Below are 25,973 nucleotides of genomic sequence, written 5' to 3'. Positions count from 1 at the left end.
ATAGATGCAGAAAAATTATTTGACAAATATCACATCCTTTCATAATAAAACTATCAATAGTATGAGAACATACCTCAATATAATAAAGGCCATATATGACAAGCCCAAAGCTAACATCATACTCCATGGTGAAAAGGTGAAAGCTTTTTCTCTAAGATCAGGAACAAGATAAGGGTGCCCACTCTCACCACTACTTTTCAACAAAGTACCATAAGTCCTGGCCAGAGAAATTAACAAGAAAAACAAATAAAAGGCATCTAAATCAGAAATAAAGTAAAACTGTTTGCTGATGACATGATCTTGTATAGAGAAAATCCTTAAGACTCCATCAAAAACTGTTAGAACTAATCAACAAACTCAGTAAACTTTCAGGATACAAAATCAGTTGTGTTTCTATACACTAACAATGAACTATCTGAAAAAAAAATAAAGAAAACAATCTCATTTACATTAACATCAAAAACAATAAAATACCTAGAAATAAATTAACCAAGAAAGTGAAAATCTATACACCAAAACTGATAAAACACTGATGAAAGAAACTGATGAAGACACAAATAAATGGAAAGATAACTTGTGTTCATGGATCAAAAGAATTAATATTGTGGGACTTCCCTGGTGGCGCAGTGGTTAAGAGTATGCCTGCCAATGCAGGGGACACAAGTTCGAGCCCTGGTCCAGGAATATCCCACTGCCATGGAGCAACTAGACCCATGTGCCACAACTACTGAGCCTGCAGTCTAGTGCCCATGAGCCACAACTACTGAAGCCCGCCTGCCTAGAGCCTGTTCTCTGAAACAAGAGAGGCCACCACAATGAGAAGCCCACGCACCACAATGAAGAGTAGCCCCTGCACCCTGCAACTAGAGAAAGCCCACGTGCAGCAATTAAGACCCAACACAGCCAAAAAATAGGAAAATAAATAAATTTATTTAAAAAAGGAATTAATATTGTTAAAATGTCCACGCTGAAGGGTAGAGTCAAGATGGCGTACTAGGAGTACACGGAATTTGCGGCTCCTCACAACTAGGGAACCTACCAGGCATTGGTGACGGACTATAGACACCTAAGGGAACAGGAGGAACCCCCAGCAAACAGGCTGTGGGACCTTGGTTCCCAGGCCAGAGGTTGGGGCCGAGTTCCTGTGGTGGGAGCTCTGAGTCCAAACCGCTGGGCTAACAGAGAACCTCACACCCCAGGGAATATCAATCAGAGTGAGGCCTCCCAGAGGTTCTCATCTCAGCACCAAGACCCAGCTCTATCTAACTGCCTGCAAACTCCAGTGCTGGACATCTCAGGCCAAACAACCTGTAAGACAGGAATAGAGCATCACCTATTTAAAAAAAAAAAAAAAGAAATGACAAAAAAATTTGTTACAGATGAAGGAGCAAGGTAAAAACCTACAAGACCAAATAAATGAACATGAAATAGGCAACCTACCTGAAAAAGAATTCAGAGTAATGACAGTAAAGATGATCCAAAATCTCAGAAACAGAATGGAGAAAATACAAGAAACATTTAACAAGGAGCTAGAAGAACTAAAGAGCAAACAAACAGTGATAAACAATACAATTACTGAAACTGAAAATACTCTACAAGGAACCAATAACAGAATAACGGAGGCAGAAGAATAGATAAGTGAGCTGGAAGATAAAATGGTGGAAATAACTGCCAGGGAGCAGAAAAAAGAATGAAAAGAATTGAGGACAGTCTCAGAGACCTCTGGGACAACATTTAAGTCACCAACATTCGACTTATAGGGGTCGCAGAAGAAGAACAGAAGATCCCACATGCCACGGAGCAATCAGGCCCATGAGGCACAACTACTGAGCCTGCACGTCTGGAGTTTGTGCTCCGCAACGAGAGGCCGTGACGGTGAGTGGGCCACGCACCGTGATGAAGAGTGGCCCCTGCTCACCACAACTAGAGAAAGTCCACACACAGAAACGAAGACCCAACACAGCCAAAAATGAATAAATAAATAAAATTTTTTAAAAAACCTACACTAGAAGGAATCAATAGCAGAATAACTGAGGCAGAAAAACGGATAAGTGACCTGGAAGACAGAATGGTGGAATTCACTGCTGCGGAACAGAATAAAGAAAAAAGAATGAAAAGAAATGAAGACAGCGTAAGAGACCTCTGGGACAACATTAAACGCAACAACATTTGCATTATAGGGGTCGCAGAAGGAGAAGAGAGAGAGAAAGGACCAGAGAAAATATCTGAAGAGGTTATAGACAAAAACTTCCCTAACATGGGAAAGGAAATAGCCACCCAATTCCAGGAAGTGCAGAGAGTCCCAGGCAAGATAAACACAAGGAGAAACACGCTGAGACACACAGTAATCGAATTGACAAAAATTAAACACAACGAAAAGTTACTGAAAGCAACAAGGGAAAAATGACAAATGACATACAGGAGAACTCCCATAAGGTTAACAGCTGATTTCTCAGCAGAAACTCTACCAGCTAGAAGGGAGTGGCATGATATACTTAAAGTGATGAAAGGGAAGAAACTACAACCAAGATTACTCTCCCCGGCAAGGATCTCATTCAGATTCGACGGAGAAATCCAAAGGTTTACAGACAAGCAAAAGCTAAGAGAATTCAGCACCACCAAACCAGCTCTACAACAAATCCTAAAGGAACTTCTCTAAGTGGGAAACACAATAGAAGAAAAGGACCTACAAAAACAAACCCAAAACAATTAAGAAAATGGTCATAGGAACATACATATGGATAATTACCTTAAACGTGAATGGATTAAATGCTCCAACCAAAAGACACAGCCTTGCTGAATGGATACAAAAACAAGACCCATATATATGCTGTCTACAAGAGACCCACTTCAGACCTAGGGACACATACAGGCTGAAAATGAGAGGATGCAAAAATATATTCCATGCAAATAGAAATCAGAAGAAAGCTGGAGTAGCAATACTCATATCAGATAAAATAGACATTAAAATAAAGAATGTTACAAGAGACAAGGAAGGACACTACATAATGATAAACGGATCTATCCAAGAAGAAGATATAACAATTGTAAATATATATGCAGCCAACATAGGAGCACCTCAATACATAAGGCACCTGCTAACAGCTATAAAAAAGGAAATCGACAGTAACACAATAATAGTGGTGGACTTTAACACCTCACTTACACCAATGGACAGATCATCCAAAATGAAAATAAATAAGGAAACAGAAGCTTTAAATGACAAAATAGACCAGATAGATTTAACTGATGTTTATAGGACATTCCATCCAGAAACAGCAGATTACACTTTCTTCTCAAGTGTGCATGGAACGTTCTCCAGGATAGACCACATCTTGGGTCACACATCAAGCCACAGTAAATTTAAGAAAACTGAAATCATATCAAGCATCTTTTCTGACCATAACACTATGAGATTAGAAACGAATTACAGGGAAAAAAATGTAAAAAACACAAACACATGGAGGCTAAACAGTACGTAACTAAATAACCAAGAGATCATTGAAGAAATCAAAGAGGAAATCAAAAAACACCTAGAGGCAAATGAAAGAGAAAAAATGATGATCCAAAACCTACGGGATGCAGCAAAAGCAATTCTAAGAGGGAAGTATACAGCTATACAAGCCTACCTCAAGAAACAAGAAAAATCTCAAATAAACAATCTAACCTTACACTGAAAGGAACTAGAGAAAGAAGAACAAACAAAAACCAAAGTTAGCAAAAGGAAAGATATCATAAAGATCAGTGCAGAAATAAATGAAATAGAAACAAAGAACACTATAGCAAAGATCAATAATACTAAGAGCTGGTTCTTTGAGAAGATAAACAAAATTGATAAACCATTAGCCAGACTCATCAAGAAAAACAGAGAGAGGACTGAAATCAATAAAATTAGAAAAGAAAAAGGAGAAGTTACAATAGACACCGCAGAAATACAAAGCATCCTGAGAGACTACTACGAGCAACACTATGTCAATAAAATGGGCAACCTGGAAGAAATGGACAAATTCGTAGAAAGGTATAACCCTCTAAGACTGAATCAGGAAGAAATAGAAAACATGAATAGACCAATCACAAGTGATGAAATTGAAACTGTGATTAAAAATCTTCCAAAAACAAAAGTCCAGGACCAGGTGGCTTCACAGGTGAATTCTATCAAACATTTAGAGAAGAGCTAACACCCATCCTTCTCAAACTCTTCCAAAAAACTGCAGAGGAAGGAACACTCCCAAACTCATTCTATGAGGCCACCATCACTGCTACCAAAACCAGACAAAGATACTACAAAAACAGAAAATTACAGACTAATGTCACTGGTTAATATAGATGGGAAAATCCTCAACAAAATACTAGCAAACAGAATCCAACAACACACTGAAAGGGTCATACACCATGATCAACTGGGATTTATCCCAGGGATGCAAGGATTCTTCAATATACACAAGTCAATCAATGTGATACACCAATTAACAAATGGAAGAAGAAATACCATATGATCATCTAAATAGATGCATAAAAAGCTTTTGACAAAATTCAACACCGATTTATGATAAAAACTCTCCAGAAAGTGGGCATAGAGGGAACCTACCTCAACATAACAAAGGACATATAAGACAAATCCATAGCAAACATCATTCTCAAAGGTGAAAAACTGAAAGCATTTCCTCTAAGATCAGGAATAAGACAAGGATGTCCACTCTCACCACTATTATTCAACATAGTTTTGGAAGTCCTAGCCACAGCAATCAGAGCAGAAAAAGAAAAGGAATACAAATAAGAAAACAAGAAGCAAAACTGTCACTGTTTGCAGATGACATGATACTATATACAGAGAATCCTAAATATGCCACCAGAAAACTACTAGAGCTAATCAGTGAATTTGGTAAAGTTGCAGGATACAAAGTTAATGCACAGAAATCTCTTACATTCCTATACACTAATGATGAAAAATGTGAAAGAGTAATTAAGGAAACACTCCCATTTGCCACTGCAACAAAAAGAATAAAATACCTAGGAATAAAACTACCTAGGGAGACAAAAGACTTGTACACAGAAAACTATAAGACACTGATGAAAGAAATTAAAGATGATAGCTGCAGATGGAGAGATATACCATGTTCTTGGATTGGAAGAATCAATATTATGAAAATGACTATACTACCCAAAGCAATCTACACATTCAATGCAATCCTTATCAAATTACCAATGGCATTTTTTATGGAACTAGAAAAAAATTCTTAAACTTTGTATGGAGACACAAAAGACCCCGAATAGCCAAAGCAGTCTTGAGGGAAAAAAACGGAGCTGGAGGAATCAGATGCCCTGACTTCACACTAAACTACAAAGCAACAGTAATCAAGACAATATGGTACTGGCAGAAAAACAGAAACATAGATCAATGGAACAAGATAGAAAGCCCAGAGACAAACGCATGCACCTATGGTCAACTAATCTATGACAAAGGAGGCAACGATATACAATGGAGAAAAGACAGCCTTTCAATAAGTGGTACTGGGAAAACTGGACAGCTACATGTAAAAGAATGAAATTAGAACACTCCCTAACACCAAACACAAAAATAAACTCAAACTGGATTAGACACCTAAATGAAAGACCGGACACTATAAAACTCTTAGAGGAAAATATAGGAAGAACACTGTTTGACAAAAATCACAGCAAGATCTTTTGTGATCCACCTCCTAGAGTAATATAAATAAATGAAAAAATAAACAAATGGGACCTAATGAAACTTAACAGCTTTTGCACAGCAAAGGAAACTATAAACAAGACAAAAAGACAACCCTCAGAATGGGAGAAAATATTTGCAAACCAATCAATGGACAAACGATTAATCTCCAAAATATATAAACAGCCCATGCAGCTCAATATTAAAAAAACAAACAACCCAATCCCAAAATGGGCAAAAGACCTAAATAAACATTTATCCAAAGAAGATATACAGACTGCCAACAAACACATGAAAGAATGCTCAACAGCATTAATCATTAGAGAAATGCAAATCAAAACTACAATGAGATATCATCTCACATCATCTCACAACAGTCAGAATAGCCATAATCAAAAAATCTAGAAACAATAAATGCTGGAGAGGGTGTGGAGAAAAGGAAACACTCTTGCAGTGCTGGTGGGAATGTGAATTGGTACAGCCACTATGGAGAACAGTATCAAGGTTCCTTAAAAAACTACAAATAGAACTACCATGTGACCCAGCAATCCCACTACTGGGCATATACCCTGAGAAAACCATAATTCAAAAAGAGTCATATACCAAAATGTTCATTGCAGCTCTATTTACAATAGCCCGGAGATGGAAACAACCTAAGTGTCCATCATCGGATGAATGGATAAAGAAGATGTGGCACATATATACAATGGAATATTACTCAGCCATAAAAGGAAACGAAATTGAGCTAGCTGTAATGGGGTGGATAGACCTAGAGTCTGTCATACAGACTGAAGTAAGTCAGAAAGAGAAAGACAAATACCGTATGCTAACACATATATATGGAATTTAAGAAAAAAATGTCATGAAGAACCTATGGGTAAGACAGGAATAAAGACACAGACCTACTAGAGAATGGACTTGAGGATACGGGGAGGGGGAAGGGTAAGCTGTGACAAAGCGAGAGGCATGGGCATATATACACTATCAATCGCACGGTACATAGCTAGTGGGAAGCAGCCGCATAGCACAGGGAGATCAGCTCCGTGCTTTGTGACTGCCTGGAGGGGTGGGATAGGGAGGGTGGGAGGGAGGGAGACGCAAGAGGGAAGAGGTATGGGAACAAATGTATATGTATAACTGATTCACTTTGTTATAAAGCAGAAACTAACACACCATTCTAAAGCAATTACACTCTAATAAAGATGCAAAAAAAAAAGAACATACAGTGGAGAAAAGAAAACCTCTTGAATAAGTGGTGCTGGGAAAACTGGACAGGTACATGTAGAGGTATGAAATTAGAACACTCCCTAACACCATACACAAAAATAAACTCAGAATGGATTAAAAACCTAAATGTAAGGCCAGACACTATCAAACTCTTAGAGGAAAACACAGGCAGAACACTGTATGACATAAATCACAACAAGATCCTTTTTGACCCACCTCCTAGAGAAATGTAAATAAAAACAAAAATAAACAAATGGGACCTAATGAAACTTCAAAGCTTTGGAACAGCAAAGGAAACCATAAACAAGATGAAAAGACAACCCTCAGAATGGGAGAAAATATTTGCAAATGAAGCAACTGACAAAGGTTTAATCTCCAAAATTTACAAGCAGCTCATGCAGCTGAATATCAAAAAAACAAACAACCCAATCCAGAAATGGGCAGAAGATCTAAATAGACATTTCTCCAAAGATGATATACAGATTGGCAACAAACACATGAAAGAATGCTCAACGTCATAAATCATTAGAGAAATGCAAATCAAAACTACAATGAGATATCATCTCACATCGGTAAGAATGGCCATCATCAAAAAATCTAGAAACGATAAATGCTGGAGAGGGTGTGGAGAAAAGGGAACACTCTTGCACTGTTGGTAGGAATGTAAATTGATACAGTCACTATGGAAAACAGTATGGAGGTTCCTTAAAAAACTACAAATAGAACGACCATACAACCCAGCAATCCCACTACTGGGCATACATCCTGAGAAACCCATAATTGAAAAAGAGTCATGTACCAAAATGTTCATTGCAGCCCTATTTACAATAGCCAGGATATGGAAGCAACCTAAGTGTCCATCAACAGATGAATGAATAAAGAAGATGAGGCACATATATACAATGCAATATTACTCAGCCATAAAAAGAAACAAAATTGAATTATTTGTAGTGAGGTGGATGTACCTAGAGTCTGTCATACAGCATGAAGTAAGCCAGAAAGAGAAAAACAAATACTGTATGCTAAAACACATATATGGAATCTAAGAAAAAAAATAAAAAAAGGTCATGAAGAACCTAGGGGTAAGATGGGAATAAAGACACAGACCTACTAGAGCATGGACTTGAGGATATGGGGAGGGGGAAGGGTAAGCTGTGACAAAGTGAGAGAGTGGCATGGACATATATACACTACCAAATGTAAAATAGATAGCTACTGGGAAGCAGCTGCATAGCACACAGAGATCAGCTCGGTGCTCTGTGACCACCTAGACGGGTGGGATAGGGAGGGTGGGAGGGAGGGAGACGCAAGAGGGAAGAGATATGGGAACATATGTATATGTATAACTGATTCATTTTGTTATAAAGCAGAAACTAACACACCATTGTAAAGCAATTATACTCCAATAAAGATGTAAAAAAAAAAGAAAAAAGAAAATCTACGAACAACAAATGCGGGAGAGGGTATGGAGAAATGGGAACATTCTTGCACTGTTGGTGGGAATGTAAATTGATACAGCCACTATGGAGAACAGTATGGAGTTTCCTTAAAAAACTAAAAATAGAACTACCATATGACCCAGCAATCCCACTACTGGGCATATACCCAGAGAAAACCATAATTTAGAAAGACACATGGAACCCAATATTCATTGCAGCACTATTTACAATAGCCAGGTCATGAAAGCAACCTAAATGCCCATTGACAGACGAATTGATAAAGAAGATGTAGTACATATATACAATGGAATATAACTCAGCAGTAAAAAGGAACAAAATTGGGTCATTCGTAGAGACGTGGATGGATCTAGAGACTGTCATACAGAGTGAAGTAAGTCAGAAAGAGAAAAACAAATATCGTACATTAACGCATATATGTGGAACCTAGAAAAATGGTACAGATGAACTGGTTTGCAGGGCAGAAATTGAGACACAGATGTAGAGAAGTAACATATGGACACCAAGGGGGTAAAGTGACAGGGTGGTGGTGGTGGTGGTGGTGGTGTGATGAATTGTGAGATTGGGATTGACATGTATACACTGATGTGTACAAAATTGATGACTAATAAGGACCTGCTGTATGAAAAAATAAATAAAATAAAATTCAAAAATTAAAAAAAAGTAAGAAATGACAAAAATCTGGAATGCGATAAAATAAGAAATGTTTGGAAAGGTCATGGATTCAGTTTAATAAATTACGGTGTATAGAGCAAGGGAGATAAAATAAATAAATAAATAAATAAAGTGATGTAAGGGAAAAACCTACAACCAAGATTACTCTCATTCAGATTTGATGGAGAAATTAAAACCTTTACAGATAAGCAAAAGCTAAGAGAATTCAGCACCACCAAAGCAGCTTTACAACAAATGCTAAAGGAACTTCTCTAGGCAAGAAACACAAGAGAAAGAAAAGATCTACAATAACAAACCCAAAACAATTAAGAAAATGGAAACAGGAACAAACATATCGATAATTACCTTAAATGTAAATGGATTAAATGCTCCAACCAAAAGACACAGACTGCCTGAATGGATACAAAAACAAGACCCGTATATATACTGTCTACAAGAGACCCACTTCAGACCTAGGGACACATACAGACTGAAAGTGAGGGGATGGAAAAAGATATTCCATGCAAATGGAAATCAAAAGAAAGCTGGAGTAGCAATTTTCTTATCAGACAAAATAGACTTTAAAATAAAGACTATTACAAGAGACAAAGAAGGACACCACATAACGAGCAAGGGATCAATCCAAGAAGAAGACAGAACAATTGTAAATATTTACGCACCCAACGTAGGAGCACCTCAATACATAAGGCAAATGCTAACAGCCATAAAAGGGGAAATTGACAGTAACACAGTAACAGTAGGGGACTTCAACACCCCACTTTCACCAATGGACAGAGCATCCAAAATGAAAATAAATAAGGAAACACCAGCTTTAAATGATACATTAAACAAGATGGACTTAATTGGTATTTATAGGACATTCTATCCAAAAACAACAGAATACACTTTCTTCTCAAGTGTCCATGGAACATTCTCCAGGACAGATCGTATCTTGGGTCACAAATCAAGCCTTGGTAAACTTAAGAAAACTGAAATCAGATCAAGTATATTTTCTGACCACAATGCTATGAGACTAGGTATCAATTACAGGAAAAAAACTGTAAAAAATACAAACACATGGAGGCTAAACAAAATGCTAGTAAATAACCAAGAGATAACTGAAGAAATCAAAGAGGAAATCAAAAAATACCTAGAAACAAATGACAATGAAAACAGCACGACCCAAAACCTATGGGATGCAGCAAAAGCAGTTCTAAGACGGAAGTTTATAGCAATACAATCCTACCTCAAGAAAGAAGAAACGTCTCAAATAAACAACCTAACTATACACCTAAAGCAATTAGAGAAAGAAGAATAAAAGAACCCCAAAGTTAGCAGAAGGTAAGAAATCATAAAGAGCAGATCAGAAAGAAATGAAAAAGAAATGAAAGAAACAATAGCAAACATCAATAAAACTAAAAGCTAGTTCTTTGAGAAGATACACAAATTTGACAAACCATTAGCCAGACTCCTCAAGAAAAAAAGGGAGAAGACTCAAATCAACAGATTTAGAAATGAAAAAGGAGAAGTAACAATTGACACTGCAGATATACGAACAATCATGAGAGATTACAACAAGAAACTCTATGCCAATAAAATGGACAACCTGGAAGAAATGGATAAAATCTTAGAAAAGCACAACCTTCCAAGACTGAACCAGGAAGAAATAGAAAATATGAACAGACCAATCACAAGCACTGAAATTGAAACTGTGATTAAAATCTTCCAACAATCAAAATCCCAGGACCAGATGGATTCACAGACGAATTCTATCAAACATTTGCAGAAGAGCTAACACCTATCCTTCTCCAACTCTTCCAAAATACAGCAGAGGGAGGAACACTCCCAAATTCATTCTATGAGGCCACCATCACCCTGATACCAAAACCAGACAAAGATGTCACAAAAAAGGAAAACTACAGGCCAATATTTCTGATGAACATAGATGCAAAAATGCTCAACAAAATACTAGCAAACAGAATCCAACAGCACATTAAAAGGATCATACATCATGATCAAGTGGGGTTTATCCCAGGAATGCAAGGATTCTTCAGTATATGCAAATCAATCAATGTGACAGATCATATTAACAAACTGAAGTATAATAACCGTATGACAGGGCTTCCCTGGTGGCGCAGTGGTTGAGAGTCCGCCTGCCGATGCAGGAGACAGGGTTCGTGCCCCAGTCTGGGAGGATCCCACATGCCGAGGAGTGGCTGAGCCCGTGAACCATGGCTGCTGAGCCTGCACGTTGGGAGCCTGTGCTCCGCAACGGGAGAGGCCACAACAGTGAGAGGCCCGTGTACCGCAAAAAAAAAAAAAAAAAAAAAAAAAAAAAGTGACAATCTCAATAGGTGCAGAAAAAGTGCTTTTGACAAAATTCAACACCCATTTATGATTAAAAAAACACTCGAAAGAGTAGGCATTGAGGGAACCTACCTCAACATAATAAAGGACATATGTGACAAACCCACAGCCAACATCGTTCTCAATGGTGAAAAACTGAAACCATTTCCTCTAAGATCAGGAACAAGACAAGCGTGCCCACTCTCACCACTATTATTCAACATAGTTTTGGAAGTTTTAGCCACAGCAATCAGAGGAGAAAAAGAAATAAAAGGAATACAAATTGGAAAAGAAGAAGTAAAACTGTCACTGTTTGCAGATGACATGATACTATACATAGAGAATCCTAAAGATGCTACCAGGAAACTACTAGAGCTAATCAATGAATTTGGTAGAGTAGCATGATATAAAATTAATGCACATAAATCTCTTGCATTCCTATACACTAATGATGAAAAATCTGAAAGAGAAATGAAGGAAACACTCCCATTTACCACTGCAACAAAATGAATAAAATACCTAGGAATTAACCTACCTATGGAAACAAAAGACCTGTATGCAGAAAACTATAAGACACTGATGAAAGAAATTAAAGATGATACAAACAGATGGAGAGATATACTATGTTCTTGGACTGGAAGAATCAAGATTGTGAAAATGACTATACTACCCAAAGCAATCTACAGATTCAATGCAATCCCTATCAAACTATCAATGGCATCTTTCACAGAACTAGAACAAAAAATTGCACAATTTGTATGGAAACACAAAAGACTCCGAATAGCCAAAAAAATCTTGAGATAGAAAAACGGAGCTGGAGGAATCAGGCTCCCAGACTGCAGATACTACAGAACTACAGTAATCAAGACAGTATGGTACTGGCACAAAAACAGAAATATAGATCAATGGAACAGGACAGAAAGCCCAGAGATAAACCCACACACATAAGGTCACCTTATCTTTGATAAAGGAGGCTAGAGTATACAATGGAGAAAAGACAGCCTCTTCAATAAGTGGTGCTGGGAAAACCAGACAGCTAAATGTAAAAGAATGAAAGTAGAACACTTCCTAACACCATACACAAACATAAACTCAAAATGGATTAAAGACCTAAATGTAAGGCCAGACACTATCAAACTCTTAGAGGAAAACATAGGCAGAACACTCTATGACATAAACCACAGCAAGATCCTTTTTGACCCACCTCCTAGAAAAATGTAAATAAAAACAAAAATAAACAAATGGGACCTAATGAAACTTAAAAGCTTTTGCACAGCAAAGGAAACCATAAACAAGATGAAAAGACAACGCTCAGAATGAGAGAAACTGTTTGCAAGCAAAACAACTGACAAAGGATTAATCTCCAAAATATACAAGCAGCTCATGTAGGCCAATATCAAAAAAACAAACAACCCAATCCAAAAATGGGCAGAAGACCTAAATAGACATTTCTCCGAAGAAGATATACAGATTGCCAACAAACACATGAAAAGATGCTCAACATCACTAATCGTTAGAGAAATGCAAATCAAAACTACAATGAGGTATCACCTCACACCAGTCAGAGTGGCCATCATCAAAAAAAAATCTACAAATAATAAATGCTGGAGAGGGTGTGGAGAAAAGGGAACCCTCTTACACTGTTGGTGGGAATGTAAATTGGTACAGCCACTATAGAGAACAGTATGGAGGTTCCTTAAAAGACTAAAATAGAACTACCATATGACCCAGCAATCCCACTACTGGGCATATACCCTGAGAAAACCATCATTCAAAAAGTCATGTGCCACAATGTTCACTGCAGCACTATTTACAATAGCCAGGACATGGAAGCAACCTAAGTGTCCATCGACAGATGAATGGATAAAGAAGATGTGGCACATATATACAAGGGAATATTACTCAGCCATAAACAGAAACGAAATTGAGTTATTTGTAGTGAGGTGGATAGACCTAGAGTCTGTCATACAGAGTCAAGTAAATCAGAAAGAGAAAAACAAATACCATATGTTATCACATATATATGGGATCTAAAAAAACCAAAAAATGTTCGCATGAACTAGGGGCAGGATAGCAATAAAGACACAGACATAGAGAATGGACTTGAGGACATGGTAGGGGGAAGGGTAAGCTGGGACAAAGTAAGAGAGTAGCATTGACATATATACACTACCAAATTTAAAACAGCTAGTGGGAAGCAGCTGCATGGCACAGGGAGATCAGCTTGGTGCTTTGCAACCACCTAGAGGGGTGGGACAAGGTAGGTGGGAGGGAGACGCAAGAGGGAGGGGATATGGGGATATACGTATGCATATAGCTGATTCACTTTGTTATACAGCAGAAACTAACACAACACTGTAAAGCAATTATACTCCAATAAAGATATTAAAAAAGAAAGTCCATGCTACCCAAAGCCATCCACAGACTCAAGGTAATCTCTATCAAAACTCAAATGGCACTTTTCATTGAAATGGAAAGAAATCCTAAACTTCACATGTAACCACAAGAGACCCTGAATAGACAATGAAATCCTGAAAAAGAATAAAGTTGAAGGCATCACATTTCCTGATTTCCACCTATATTACAAAGTTACAGTAATCAAAACAGCATGGTACTGGCATAAAAATAGACACACAGGCTAACAGAACAGAGGTGAGAGCCCAAAATAAATCCACATATATATAGTCAACTAATATCTGAAAAGGGAACCAAGACTACTCAATGTGGAAAGAACAGTCTCTTCAATAAATGGTGTTGGGAAAACTGATTATCCACATGCAAAAGAATGAAATTGGACTGCTATTTTACACCATGCACAAAAATTAACTCAAAATGAATTAAGGACTTAATCATAAAACTCCAAACTATAAAATTCCTAGAAGAAAATATAGGGGAAAAAGTTCCTTCATATTGGTCTTAGCAACAATTTTTAAGATAGGACACCAAAAGCATAAGCAAATATCAATAAGTAGGACTACATAAGGTTAAAAAGCTTCTGAAAAGAGAAAGAAATAATCAACAAAACGAAAAGGCAACATATAAAACAGAAGAAAATATTTGCAAACCATAAATCAGATAAGGGATTAACATCTACAACATATAAGGGACTTTACACAACTCAACAGCAAAAAACAAAACAGAACAAAAAAACCTGATTAAGAAATGGACAAGGGACCTAAATAGATATTTTTTACAAAGATATACAAATGGCCAACAAATACATGAAAAGGTGCTGAACATCACTAATCATCAGGAAATGCAAATCAAAACCACAATGAGGTATAATTACACACCTGTTAGAATGGTTATTATCAAAAGACAAGAGTTAAGTGTTGGCAAGAATGTGGAAAATAGGGAGCCAAAGCGCACTGTTGTTGATGATGTAAATTGGTACAGCGCTATGGAAAACATGTATGGAGGTCCTCAAAAGATTAAAATTAGAACTACCACATGATTTGGTAATCCCACTTCTGGGTATATATTCAAAGGAAATGAAGTCACTATCTTGAAGAGATATCTGCACCCCTATGTTCATTGCAGCACTGTTCACAAAATCTAAGACAAATCTAACTGTTGACAGATGAATGGATAAAGAAAATGTGGTGTGTGTATATATGTGTATATGTGTGTATGTATATGTATGTATATATATATATATATATATACACACACACACACACACACACACACAAAGGATTATTATTTAGCCATAAAAAGGAAGTTCTGCAAGGTGCAACAACATGGATGGACATTGAGGGCACTACACTAAGTGAAATAAATCAGACAGAGAAAGACAAATACTGTATGATCTCACTTATATGTGGAATATAAAATAGCCAGCTTTATAGAAGCAGAGTAGAACGGTGGTTTCCAGGGGCTAGGAGTAGGGGAAATGAGATGTTGGTCGATGTGTACAAACTTCCAGTTTATATGAAAAATAAATTCTAGGAATCTAATGTACAACATGGTGACTACAGTTAACAATATTGTATATTTGAAAGTTGCTATGAGAGTAGAATTTAAATGTTTTCACTACAACAACAACAAAATTGTAATTACATGAGGTGGGGGATATGTTAACTAACCTTACTGTGGTAATCATTTTAATATATGTGTATCAAATCATCACATCGTACATCTTAAACTTACACAATGTTATATGTCAATTATCTCAATAAATCTGGGGGAAAAAAAAGAACCCAGCAGTTCCTTACACACATAGTTGAAGTTTAACAAATATTTGTTGAATTTTTAAAAATTCAAAAAAAAATAAATGAGGTATCAAACCACAAAAAGATATGGAGGAACCTTAAATGCATATTGCTAAGGAGTCAGTCTGAAAAGGATACATATGGTATGATTCCAACTATATAACATTTTGGGAAAGGCAAGAGTATAGAAACAGTAAAATGATCAGTGGTTACCAAGCGTTGGGGAGAGGGATAAACAGGTAGAGCACAAGGGATATTTAGGGCGGGGAAATTATTTTGTATGATACTATAATGGTACATATATTATGTATTTGGCAAAAGCCATAGAATTGTACACCACCAAGAGTGGATCCTAATGTAAACTATGCACTTTAGTTAATAATGTATCAATACTGGTTCATCAGTTATAACAAATGTACCATACCAATGCAAGATGTTAATAATAGGGAAAACTGGGCATAGTAGAGGGTGGGCGGGTGTATATAGGAACTCTGTACTTTCTGTTCAATTTTTCTGTAAACCTAAAACTGCTCTAAGAAATAAAGTCTATTAATTAAAACGATTTAAAACAGGAAAGTATGACAACTATGTCCCATCAAATAGAGAATATCAACAAAGAGAAATTATTAAAACAAAGAATCAATCAACAATGTATGAAGGATTTCAATTTCTTTACATCCTCCTCAACATTTGTTATTGTCTGTCTTTATTATTAGAGCCACCCTAGTGGGTGTGAAAGGGTCTCTAATTGTGGCTTTGATTTGCAGTTCCCTAATGACTATTTACGTTGAAGATCTTTATGTGCTTACTGGCCATTTCTTTATCTTCTTTAGAGAACTGTATATTCAAATCCTTTGACCGTTAAAAAAAATTAGGTAACTTTGCCTTTTATTTTTGAGTTGTAAGAGTTTTTTATATATTCTGGATAGATGTCCCTTATCAGATATATAATTTGCAAATATTTTCTCTCATTCTGTGTATTGTCTCTTCACTTTCTTAATGGTATCATTTGTACAACAAACATTTTTAATTTTGATGCAGCCAATTTGCATATTTTTTCTTTTGTCGTGTTTTTATGTCACAGCTAAGAAAAAAATTGCCTAATTCAAAGTCATGAAGATTTACTCTTATGTTTTCTCTAAGAGTTTTATAGTTTTAGCTCTTACATTTAGGTCTTTGATCCATTTAGAGTTAATTTTTGTGTATGGTGTAAAAAAAGGTTCAACTTTATGTTTTTTTGTATATGTATGTGGATATCCATTGTGCCCACACCATTTGTTGCATAGACTGTATTTCCCTCTTTGCATTTATTTGGCACTCTGTTGAAAAATCAATTGACCAGGGACTTCCCCAGTAGTGCAGTGGTGAAGAATCTGCCTGCCAATGCAGGGGACACAGGTTCAATCCCTAGTATTGGAAGATCCCACATGCCGCAGAGCAACTAAGCCTGTGCGCCACAACTACTGAGCCTGCGCTCTGGAGCCTGCGAGCCACAACTACTGAGCCCATGTGCCACAACTACTGAAGCCCATGCACCTAGAGTCCGTGCTCTGCAACAAGAGAAGCCACTGCAATGAGAAGCCCGCACACCGCAACAAAGAGTAGCCCCCACTCGCCACAACTAGAGAAAGCCCACACGCAGCAACGAAAACCCAACACAGCCAAAAATAAAATTAATTAATTTAAAAAAATCAACTGACCATAAATGTAAGACTTTATTTCAAGACTCTCAATTCTATTACACTGATCTATATGTCTAACCTTACACCAGGATAATGCTGTCTGGTTTACTACAGCTGTGTAGTAAGTTTTGAAATTGAGAATTGTGAGTCCTCCAACTTTGTTCTTCCTCTTGAATACTGTGTTAGCTATTCTGGGTCCCTTGCATTTCCACATTAATTTTATGATCTCCAAAGCTTTACTCTGAATACATATCAGTTACCCAGCTTCTGTGAATTGTAACTATACCAGAAGTCTGAAGTTACCACTAGAGGTACTAAAAAAAGGCTCACTTAACATCATCCCTTTCAGTTTAGTAGCTTAAGAAAGATGAAAAGAATGTCCATGACTAAGGTGGAGGAAAAGTAGAAGTTTAGGGTAAAGCAGTCCAGTAGTATTTCACCTTGAAACCCAAGAAGCCAACAAGACGTAGAAGGGTTGGAAGTTAAGAGGATTCAGGGAAAGTTTAAAAGGAGTATTCAAATCAATGTCTGAATATAAGGGTAGGACAGAAGAATCTTACAAAGGAAAAAACTATTAGTGAGTATACGTCCTATATTACAACACTTTTCTTTTTTAAAAAGCTTGTTTTGACAAGTCTACTTTACTATTAATGTTACATTTTGCTGTTCTAATGAGGGATTATGTTTTTGCAAAACCGATTTAAAAATTCATGGCTGGAGTCTGGGTCTCAAGCAAAGTACATTCCCTTAAGTTAGGCCATATGACTGAGGAACCAGTTTATCTATTAGTAGTATATCTAAAGTACAGGAAAAGTAGCCAAGAAGGAAAAGAAAAACTAACCCTTAAGTTATGAAACCCCAAACATCAATATATAAAAGGGATGACAAGTGTGCTGCTTCTATCCATGATTACCTTTTAAGTATTCACAAAAATCACATCAACATATTCGCCTTCAAAGATGCTGGTTTAAATCAATTTAATATTTGAATTGTTTGAAGAGCATAATAAAGTATTCAGGAAGCTAAGCTTAAATTACTTAACTTTTTTTTTTGGCTCTGGCTCTTTTGAATGGGAGGATTTTACCCCATGGCCATACCAATTTTATATATCCATTTATTCGGGTGCTCACACTTGTGACAGTTATAAATTTGGCACTCATCAGACATTTGGTGCCTGAGCAAAATCCAATCACATGAGGAAGCAACACAGGTTGTTGACTTTATAACAGGTATTCTTAGACTTGGTTTGGTTTTTAGTATCTGCTATTGACTTTAGAAATAGCATATGGCTTCTAAAGGTGAAGAAAAGGCAGGGTAAAGATTAATATTTCTTTATGTGTAACTTTTCTACAAACTATTAGATTTAAATTAGAATATCTCACGAACTCAGCATAATAATGATGGTTGGGGGCCAGAGTTGACCTGTAAAATAAAAAATTACAGCAAAAATACAAGGAAATACTTCTCTTAGATATCAGAAGCTTATCTTAAAATAGGCTCCTGTTCATAGCACATAATTTTAAATTAGCGCTAATTTTATTTTTAATAAAATTTCTGATTTCCTAACGTTGAAATAAATCTACTCCACACAGCCTAATTTATATTATAGTTACAGAAAACATATTACTTTATTCTTATCAAGGCAAACAAACACCAGTTGTGTGGGTTAAACTATTATTCTTATCTGCATTATTGTGTAGGATAAGGAAGCCATTACTTCTAATTTTAAAAACTTAGAAAGATAGGGCTGGTTATGAGAACTAATGAAACAAGTATGTTTATATATGCTTTGATAATCTGTAGAAGATATTTGCCCTTCTAAACACTTCAATGCATACATAGCTCAACTTCTACGTCTTCTTGACATTCTATAGTTCCTATGAGCCACTTATAATGTAGTCTCAAAGCATCAAGTAAAGGATCTTTAGCAGTATTTTCCCTCTTAGGCCACTTTGCTTAAAATTAAGCTAAAAGGGCCCACTTTTCTTTCATTTTGTATAGTTTTGAAAAATTACCATATCTGGTAATATTTCTTGAGTATATGTGTTAATAAAAAATTAAAAATTAATGTGTTTTCTAAGCATTTGATTAGAATTTTTCAAAACCCATGTATGCACCCAGATTTTAACATAACTTAACAAAATGTGGAGAATTTTAATTGACATATTTAAAAATTTAGACAGAACTGGTACGTATGTACAATCCCAATTGTTTCTGGGAGCATTTGTTCTTTGTATCACATTTTGATGTACTCACAGGAAAAATTTCCTAGTCCTTCCTGTATTCATATTTAGATTCGTTGATTTAAATTTCTTTGAGATTTAGAATAAAAAGTCTTGTTGTTTGTGTAAATTTTACCAGATTTGGTAAAATTACAGAATATAATTTTTTTGTTTTAGTATGCTAGGTATAGCTATAAAATAATATAACTACAATTTCTGTCATTTAGAAATCAAATGGAACCAGCTCCTGTTTAACAAGCTCTCTCTTTACTATTTTAAAAAATGTACTATAAATAAAGCTAGACATATACAGATAATACTAAAACAAGTTAATATTCTTCCTCATTGCTAAGATAAAAATCTTCAGGGAAAATAGAATGTTATGACAATTTAAAAAAAATACATTTCCAAGGACCCAGTATACCAACTGGTATTTTGTACATATCTTTATTAAAACCTTTAAAAATGGTTAAGAGAAACTAGAAAGCTTAGAACTTTGACATACATCTGAAAAGATGGTAAACATTTTGAAACAAAATCCTTTCTTAACTGCTGAGCATATCCAACTATTAGAGGGGCCTGAGAGTTTTCAGGGGAAAAATTCCAGTTATTCAGGTTTAAGAGACACAGATAAATTACAGAAGGAAATATAAAGCAGAGCATTACATCCAACATACAGACTGAATCTGAAATGGACTAGGACAGAAAAACAAAAGTGAGATAAGCAAGAATATGGGAGCAAGACTGATCAGATTTTACTTATGTCCTCACATCAAACTATGGTATATCCTGGGTATATATTTGAAGAGAGTGAAAGATTAGTAAATTGGGGCAAGAAAACTCTTAATGGCCAACATGAAAGTTCTGTGTCTGGAACTGAGATACACATATTTTTTAAAATTATGTTTTCATTGTGCTTTTCTATTATCAAAGGAAGAGTTTTAGTCTTGTCAATCCTGCATTCTAATTGACTTAGCATAATATTTTCAGTCTGTGCTCTGGAGAAAGAAGTAAAAGCCTCTATAATCCAATCCAAGTAAAATAATATAGCCAGTAAAGCCAATGTTGATTTTTTTCTTTGAATTTTTAATTAAAATATAAGTAGTGGGGGCTTCCCTGGTGGCGCAGTGGTTGGGAGTCCACCTGCCGATGCAGGGGACGCGGATTCGTGCCCCGGTCCGGGAGGACCCCATGTGCCGCGGAGCGGCTGGGCCCGTGAGCCATGGCTGCTGAGCCTGCGCATCCGCAGCCTGTGCTCCGCAACAGGAGAGGCCGCAGCAGTGGGAGGTCTGCGTACGGCAAAAAAAATATATACACACATATATATATATATATATATATATGTAGTTATAATGTGATGTTTTATCAATCTATTAAAACATGAGATTCCTTGGCATTGAAAAAGAAAATTAATGTGAACTGAAACTATCTACATTTCCATAAAAGACAAACATCAAAATCAGGCTTTTGATCACCCTCTCTGCCAAGAATATTTGTCTTCTCTAATATTTTACTAGTAAATAGATATGTCACTATTTTGCTTTGGCCTAGATTATGCAAATAAGGCTGACCTACTTGATGTTAAATAAAAAGATAGATTGTCTCTCTACAGCAATAAGAGGAAAGTCCTTCTTCAATGCCTTATTGAATTCTCAAATATAGTTTGAGTTGTTAAAAGCCATGTTATGTGAAAGTACAAGGAGTGTATATATGATAAATAGCAAATATAGTCAAGAAAGATCAAATGATAATAATTTTTTTAAAAGTCTGAGTTCCTAAAAAAAGATAAAGTCCTTAATTCTCACTTTTGCTTTATGATGTGCCTTAGAGAATATAATTTCTTTGGTATTCATCTTTCAAAAAAACTCAACCTAAGTATAAATAGGAAAGGTACTATGAATTCCTTTTGAAAGTATGGACCACACAAAACACAAACCTTTTTATCAAAATGACTTGATTGCTAGATACTTACCTCTGTGCTAATATCGTGATACTGAGTTGAAGCTGCCCCGCACTTGAGCCAGAGTTTTGCCACCAATTGCTCAAATTCTTTAACTTCACTGAAGCGAAAAGCTGTTTTTCCTTTGATGCTAATGATGACAGATTTGCTGGAATCATTTGTCTTATCTATAGCTAAGACCTGGGGGATGAAAACATAAATGAATCGCATTTTCCCTTGTTACTGACAAGGTCAGGCAAAATGTGTTTAGCTTATTTTTTTGTGGCTACAAGTTTTGGTCTGTGGTAGGACTTAGTAAGAAATAGACTTTGGGTACTAGTTGTACCACTAATACAAGCAACCTTAGAGCAAGATATTTCACTTCTAAAGGAAAAGTTTAACTAACATGTAACCTTTAAAAATGACAATACAAATGTAAAAATTCAGGGCCGCAATATGGACAATTGATTTCTGACTTACACAAAAGCTATCAATTCTATTCTTTCTGACCATGTGTATCAAATATGATAGTATAAATTTTGGTATCCATGTCATAAACATCTGAGTGATCATGCTCCATGTTGAGTCATCCCAAACGCTTATCTTGTTTATTAATTTTTAATTTTTTTCTCTTTTCATTTTCAATAAGAGCTGTAAGGCTCTTATCCTAGTACTCTTATCCTCAGGAATGGTACTCTTACCCTGAAGAATATAACTGCACTTACAAATTATTATTTAAAATTACTAAAAGGATGCTGCATATTGAGTTTTTAATAATTTACAGAATTAAAGGGTATTTTACTCTGTGAATGGTAACATTTTTGAACTAAAAACTGATATGTAACTAAATTTATTTTACCTCTCGTAATGGAATGATTACACTACATAGATTGCCATCCTGGCTAGCAAAGCAGATATAGTTTTCTGAGATGCACATTTTTCCATGAGTGTTGAAGTGGCTGAATGGTACCCATAAGAAACATTCATGTACTTCTTTCAAAGTCTCTTCTTTGGGCAGCCTAAAAAAAGCATTAAACTGCTCACTGTGGGCTCGATTTTCCAGACCTCTATAGGAAAGAAAAAAAGGGGGGGCTCAAATGATGACTTCTAAAGGATACACATGTCCATACTGATTAATCTAAATGCACTGTAAAGCAGAATGATTAAGCACTACATGCTATGTTCTTCAACAAATTATGAAATGGAAGAAACACTGATTCCTAACCAATTTATTTTGTTTGTTCTCTTTTCCAATTTTGTATTATTAGTAGTAGATTACAATGCACAACAGTTAGAGGTGATGTAGGTCTTCAAACCATCTATTAAAGGGTGATTTTCTGGAATATTACTATATTATTATATATTCATAACATGTGAGTATGGCTAAAATCAATCTTGGCAGACAATAATTTTTACATCTGGTTATCAGAAAGTCAAAAGAGTTACCCAGTTCAAACAAAATAAAATAATGAAAATTTATGGCATCAAAATTTAGATGGGAAGACTAGTACATAAAAATAATATTAAAGGGGCTTCCCTGGTGGCGCAGTGGTTGAGAGTCCGCCTGCCGATGCAGGGGACACGGGTTCGTGCCCTGGTCTGGGAGGATCCCACATGCCGCGGAGCAGCTGGGCCCGTGAGCCATGGCCGCTCAGCCTGCGCGTCTGGAGCCTGTGCTCCGCAACGGGAGAGGCCACAACAGTGAGAGGTCCGCGTACCGCAAAAAATAAATAAATAAATAAATAAATAAAATTAAGTGAAGCAAAAATGTAAATGAATACTTAAAAAATTCAAAAGTAGAGGCAAGATAAAACAACACTTCTTACACAGTACTGGGCACAGAATGGGTGTCAATAAATACAGATGATTTGTTAACTGATACATAAGTATATAATAAAAAACAATTGCTTAAAATAGTACAATTTTTCTAGAGGCAATAAACACTTGTGCTAAGCAGCAATGCCATCTGCGGTAGTGAGTAAATTATGCAAGTTCTAACTCAAAGCCAACAAAGTTAAAAACTAAATTTATCCTTCCAGCATATACTATTTGAATATGTGGCAGTTCACCATGTCTTTCAAAAATAATTCTGATAAATATGAACAGAGAACCACATTAATTTTTACCTCACTTAAATTGTAATTTGGTGGGCTATTTTCACTATTACTTAAAAGGATAAGGACTTTTTACATGAATGAAAAGATGTCCATGATACATTATTTTAAGGGGGAGAAAAAGCAGATTGTAGAATAATATGTGATGTTTAGGTCCCCTCCATGCTTTTGGCAAATAGTTTTAATTCATGCATTAAAAGGCCTGGAAGGATATACACTGAATTTAGCTATTGTAATACATATTTGTAAAAACAATAAGCCAAAGCAATAAAGATACTCCAGTTTATAAAAAAGTCATTTGGAGACTAAGTCTAAATAAGCTATTGTTCTTTTTAACTTACTAGAAAAAAGGATTTAGATATATACAATTTTCAATAGGCTCTTTTAAAACTGCACATAGACAAAAATGAATTTCCTATACCTCATTTAAATACAGACTTGGTAATGAATAACTCATTGATAGCTGGCCTTTTAGAATATTTTAAGGGAAATAAAATGGCTAAAAATGTTTGTTTATGGTGGCCAATCAAAACAACCTACAGGGCTTCCCTGGTGGCGCAGTGGTTGAGAGTCCGCCTGCCGATGCAGGGGACACGGATTTGTGACCCGGTCCGGGAGGATCCCACATGCCGCGGAGGGGCTGGGCCCGTGAGCCATGGCCGCTGGGCCTGCGCGTCCGGAGCCTGTGCTCCGCAACGGGAGAGGCCACCACAGTGAGAGGCCCGCGTACCGCAAAAAAAAAAAAAAAAAAAAAACCTACAAAAACAAATGCCTCACTATTAACATAACATAAACTGTATTTTGAATCCTTATAGAGTTCTATGTATAAATCATGCACACTGGGACCTAATTTTGGTAATAAGGTGTAAAAAAATTCACCTCGGCCTTCCCTGGTGGCGCAGTGGTTTAGAGTCCGCCTGCTGATGCAGGGGACATGGGTTCGTGCCCCGGTCCGGGAAGATCCCACATGCCGTGGAGCGGCTGGGCCCGTGAGCCATGGCCGCTGAGCCTGCGCGTCCGGAGCCTGTGCTCCGCAACGGGAGAGGCCACAACAGTGAGAGGCCCGCGTATAGCAAAAAAAAAAATTCACCTCACTGATCTATTTCCAGAAAAGCAGAAAGGCTCACAAAGGAACCCTTATGTATATAGCTTTTAGGAATGGTTTAAGAATAGGCAAGAGGAACAACTGTACCCAAGTTAGGGCTATGTAGCAATCACACAACCATCCAGGTCACTTGTTCTGGTCTATCCATAGGACTGCAGCTTAGGTTTGTCTCATTTACACTTTCCCATGCAGTCTATACCCTCATCCTCCTTGCCAGAAGTGGTTCTCACTAGCTATTTCTGGATCCTCTCCGCCCTCCCTCCCCTTTGGCATGCTCAGCTCACTTCAGTCAACTGTTCTGAGTGTTGAGCAGGATGAAATGGCTCTGGTCAGTTTCAGCAAACCAAATATAGTGACAAACAGCTACCAGACAGATACTTCTGATGCAGGCATTAATAATGATTAACATTTACCTAGTGCTTTATATTTTACAAAGTGCTTTCAAACGTTATATTGCTCATTCGTCACAAGTGCTCTCTGAGGTACAAATGACTGCTGAGAAAACTGAGGTCCTGAGAGATTATGACTTGTCCCAGGGTTTCTCTACTCTCATTCTGAAGTGCATGTTCCATTGACTCTACTAACTTACCCTTTTAATAAAAAATGAAGCTGTTGGCGGCGGGGGGGATGGTGGGAGAGGGAAATATTGGGAGTTTGGGATTAGCAGATGCCAACTATTATATATAGGATGGATAAACAACAAGGTTCTACTGTATAGCACAGGGAACTATATTCAATATCCTGTGATAAACCATAATGGAATGGAGAGGATACTATTTGTGAAATGCACATGAATAAACTAAAAAAACCCACACATCTATGATTACTCCAAAGAAAAACTATCATATAACATAGAACAATTAAATTTTTTTAAGAACAGTTAACTTTTAATGCTATTCAATGCTACCATTCTTTGGTCAAACAATACTTAAAAAGTAAATATTAATTAAGCTTTGAATACCTTTTAGTAATTTGTAGAGGATCATCAAGGATTGGGTCATTATCAAATGTTTCCTTATCAAAAATTCTTTTTATAGCATAGTTTGCCAGCTGTTCCATAAGAAGGTACGTTTTGTTAATATGCAAAAACATTGAAAAGTAGTGATTCTCTCCTTGGGAACACACATGAATACTCTCTGTCAGTATGACATTTGAAGTCTTTTCAAGTTTTGAGACCGCATCCCAGGAGATAATGAGTTTTACTGCAAATAAGAATTATAAACAGATATGATTAAATTTCTCAATGTTGATTCATATTTATCAATCAGGTCTTTCAAAACAATAGTTAACCACTTGAAAAATGCTATGAACAACTAAAATATTTTAGAGT

General features: G+C 36.4%; 1 protein-coding gene across 1 annotated transcript in view; it reads right to left on the bottom strand.

Moving 5' to 3' along the window:
- TBC1D8B (TBC1 domain family member 8B) overlaps positions 1 to 25,973 on the bottom strand; it is a 78,763-nt gene that overhangs the window by 32,569 nt on the left and 20,221 nt on the right. The window contains exons 5-7 of the mRNA XM_082681359.1: positions 25,605 to 25,845; positions 22,284 to 22,491; positions 21,458 to 21,625 (exon numbers count right to left, since the gene is read on the bottom strand). Coding sequence (XP_082537485.1) covers positions 21,458 to 21,625; positions 22,284 to 22,491; positions 25,605 to 25,845 — 617 coding nt within the window. The remainder of the gene's footprint in view (positions 1 to 21,457; positions 21,626 to 22,283; positions 22,492 to 25,604; positions 25,846 to 25,973) is intronic.

Source organism: Grampus griseus (assembly GCF_964374135.1).
Source record: "Grampus griseus genome assembly, chromosome: X".
NCBI classification, from domain to species: Eukaryota; Metazoa; Chordata; class Mammalia; order Artiodactyla; family Delphinidae; genus Grampus; species Grampus griseus.
This window is presented reverse-complemented; position numbering and strand designations above follow the sequence as displayed.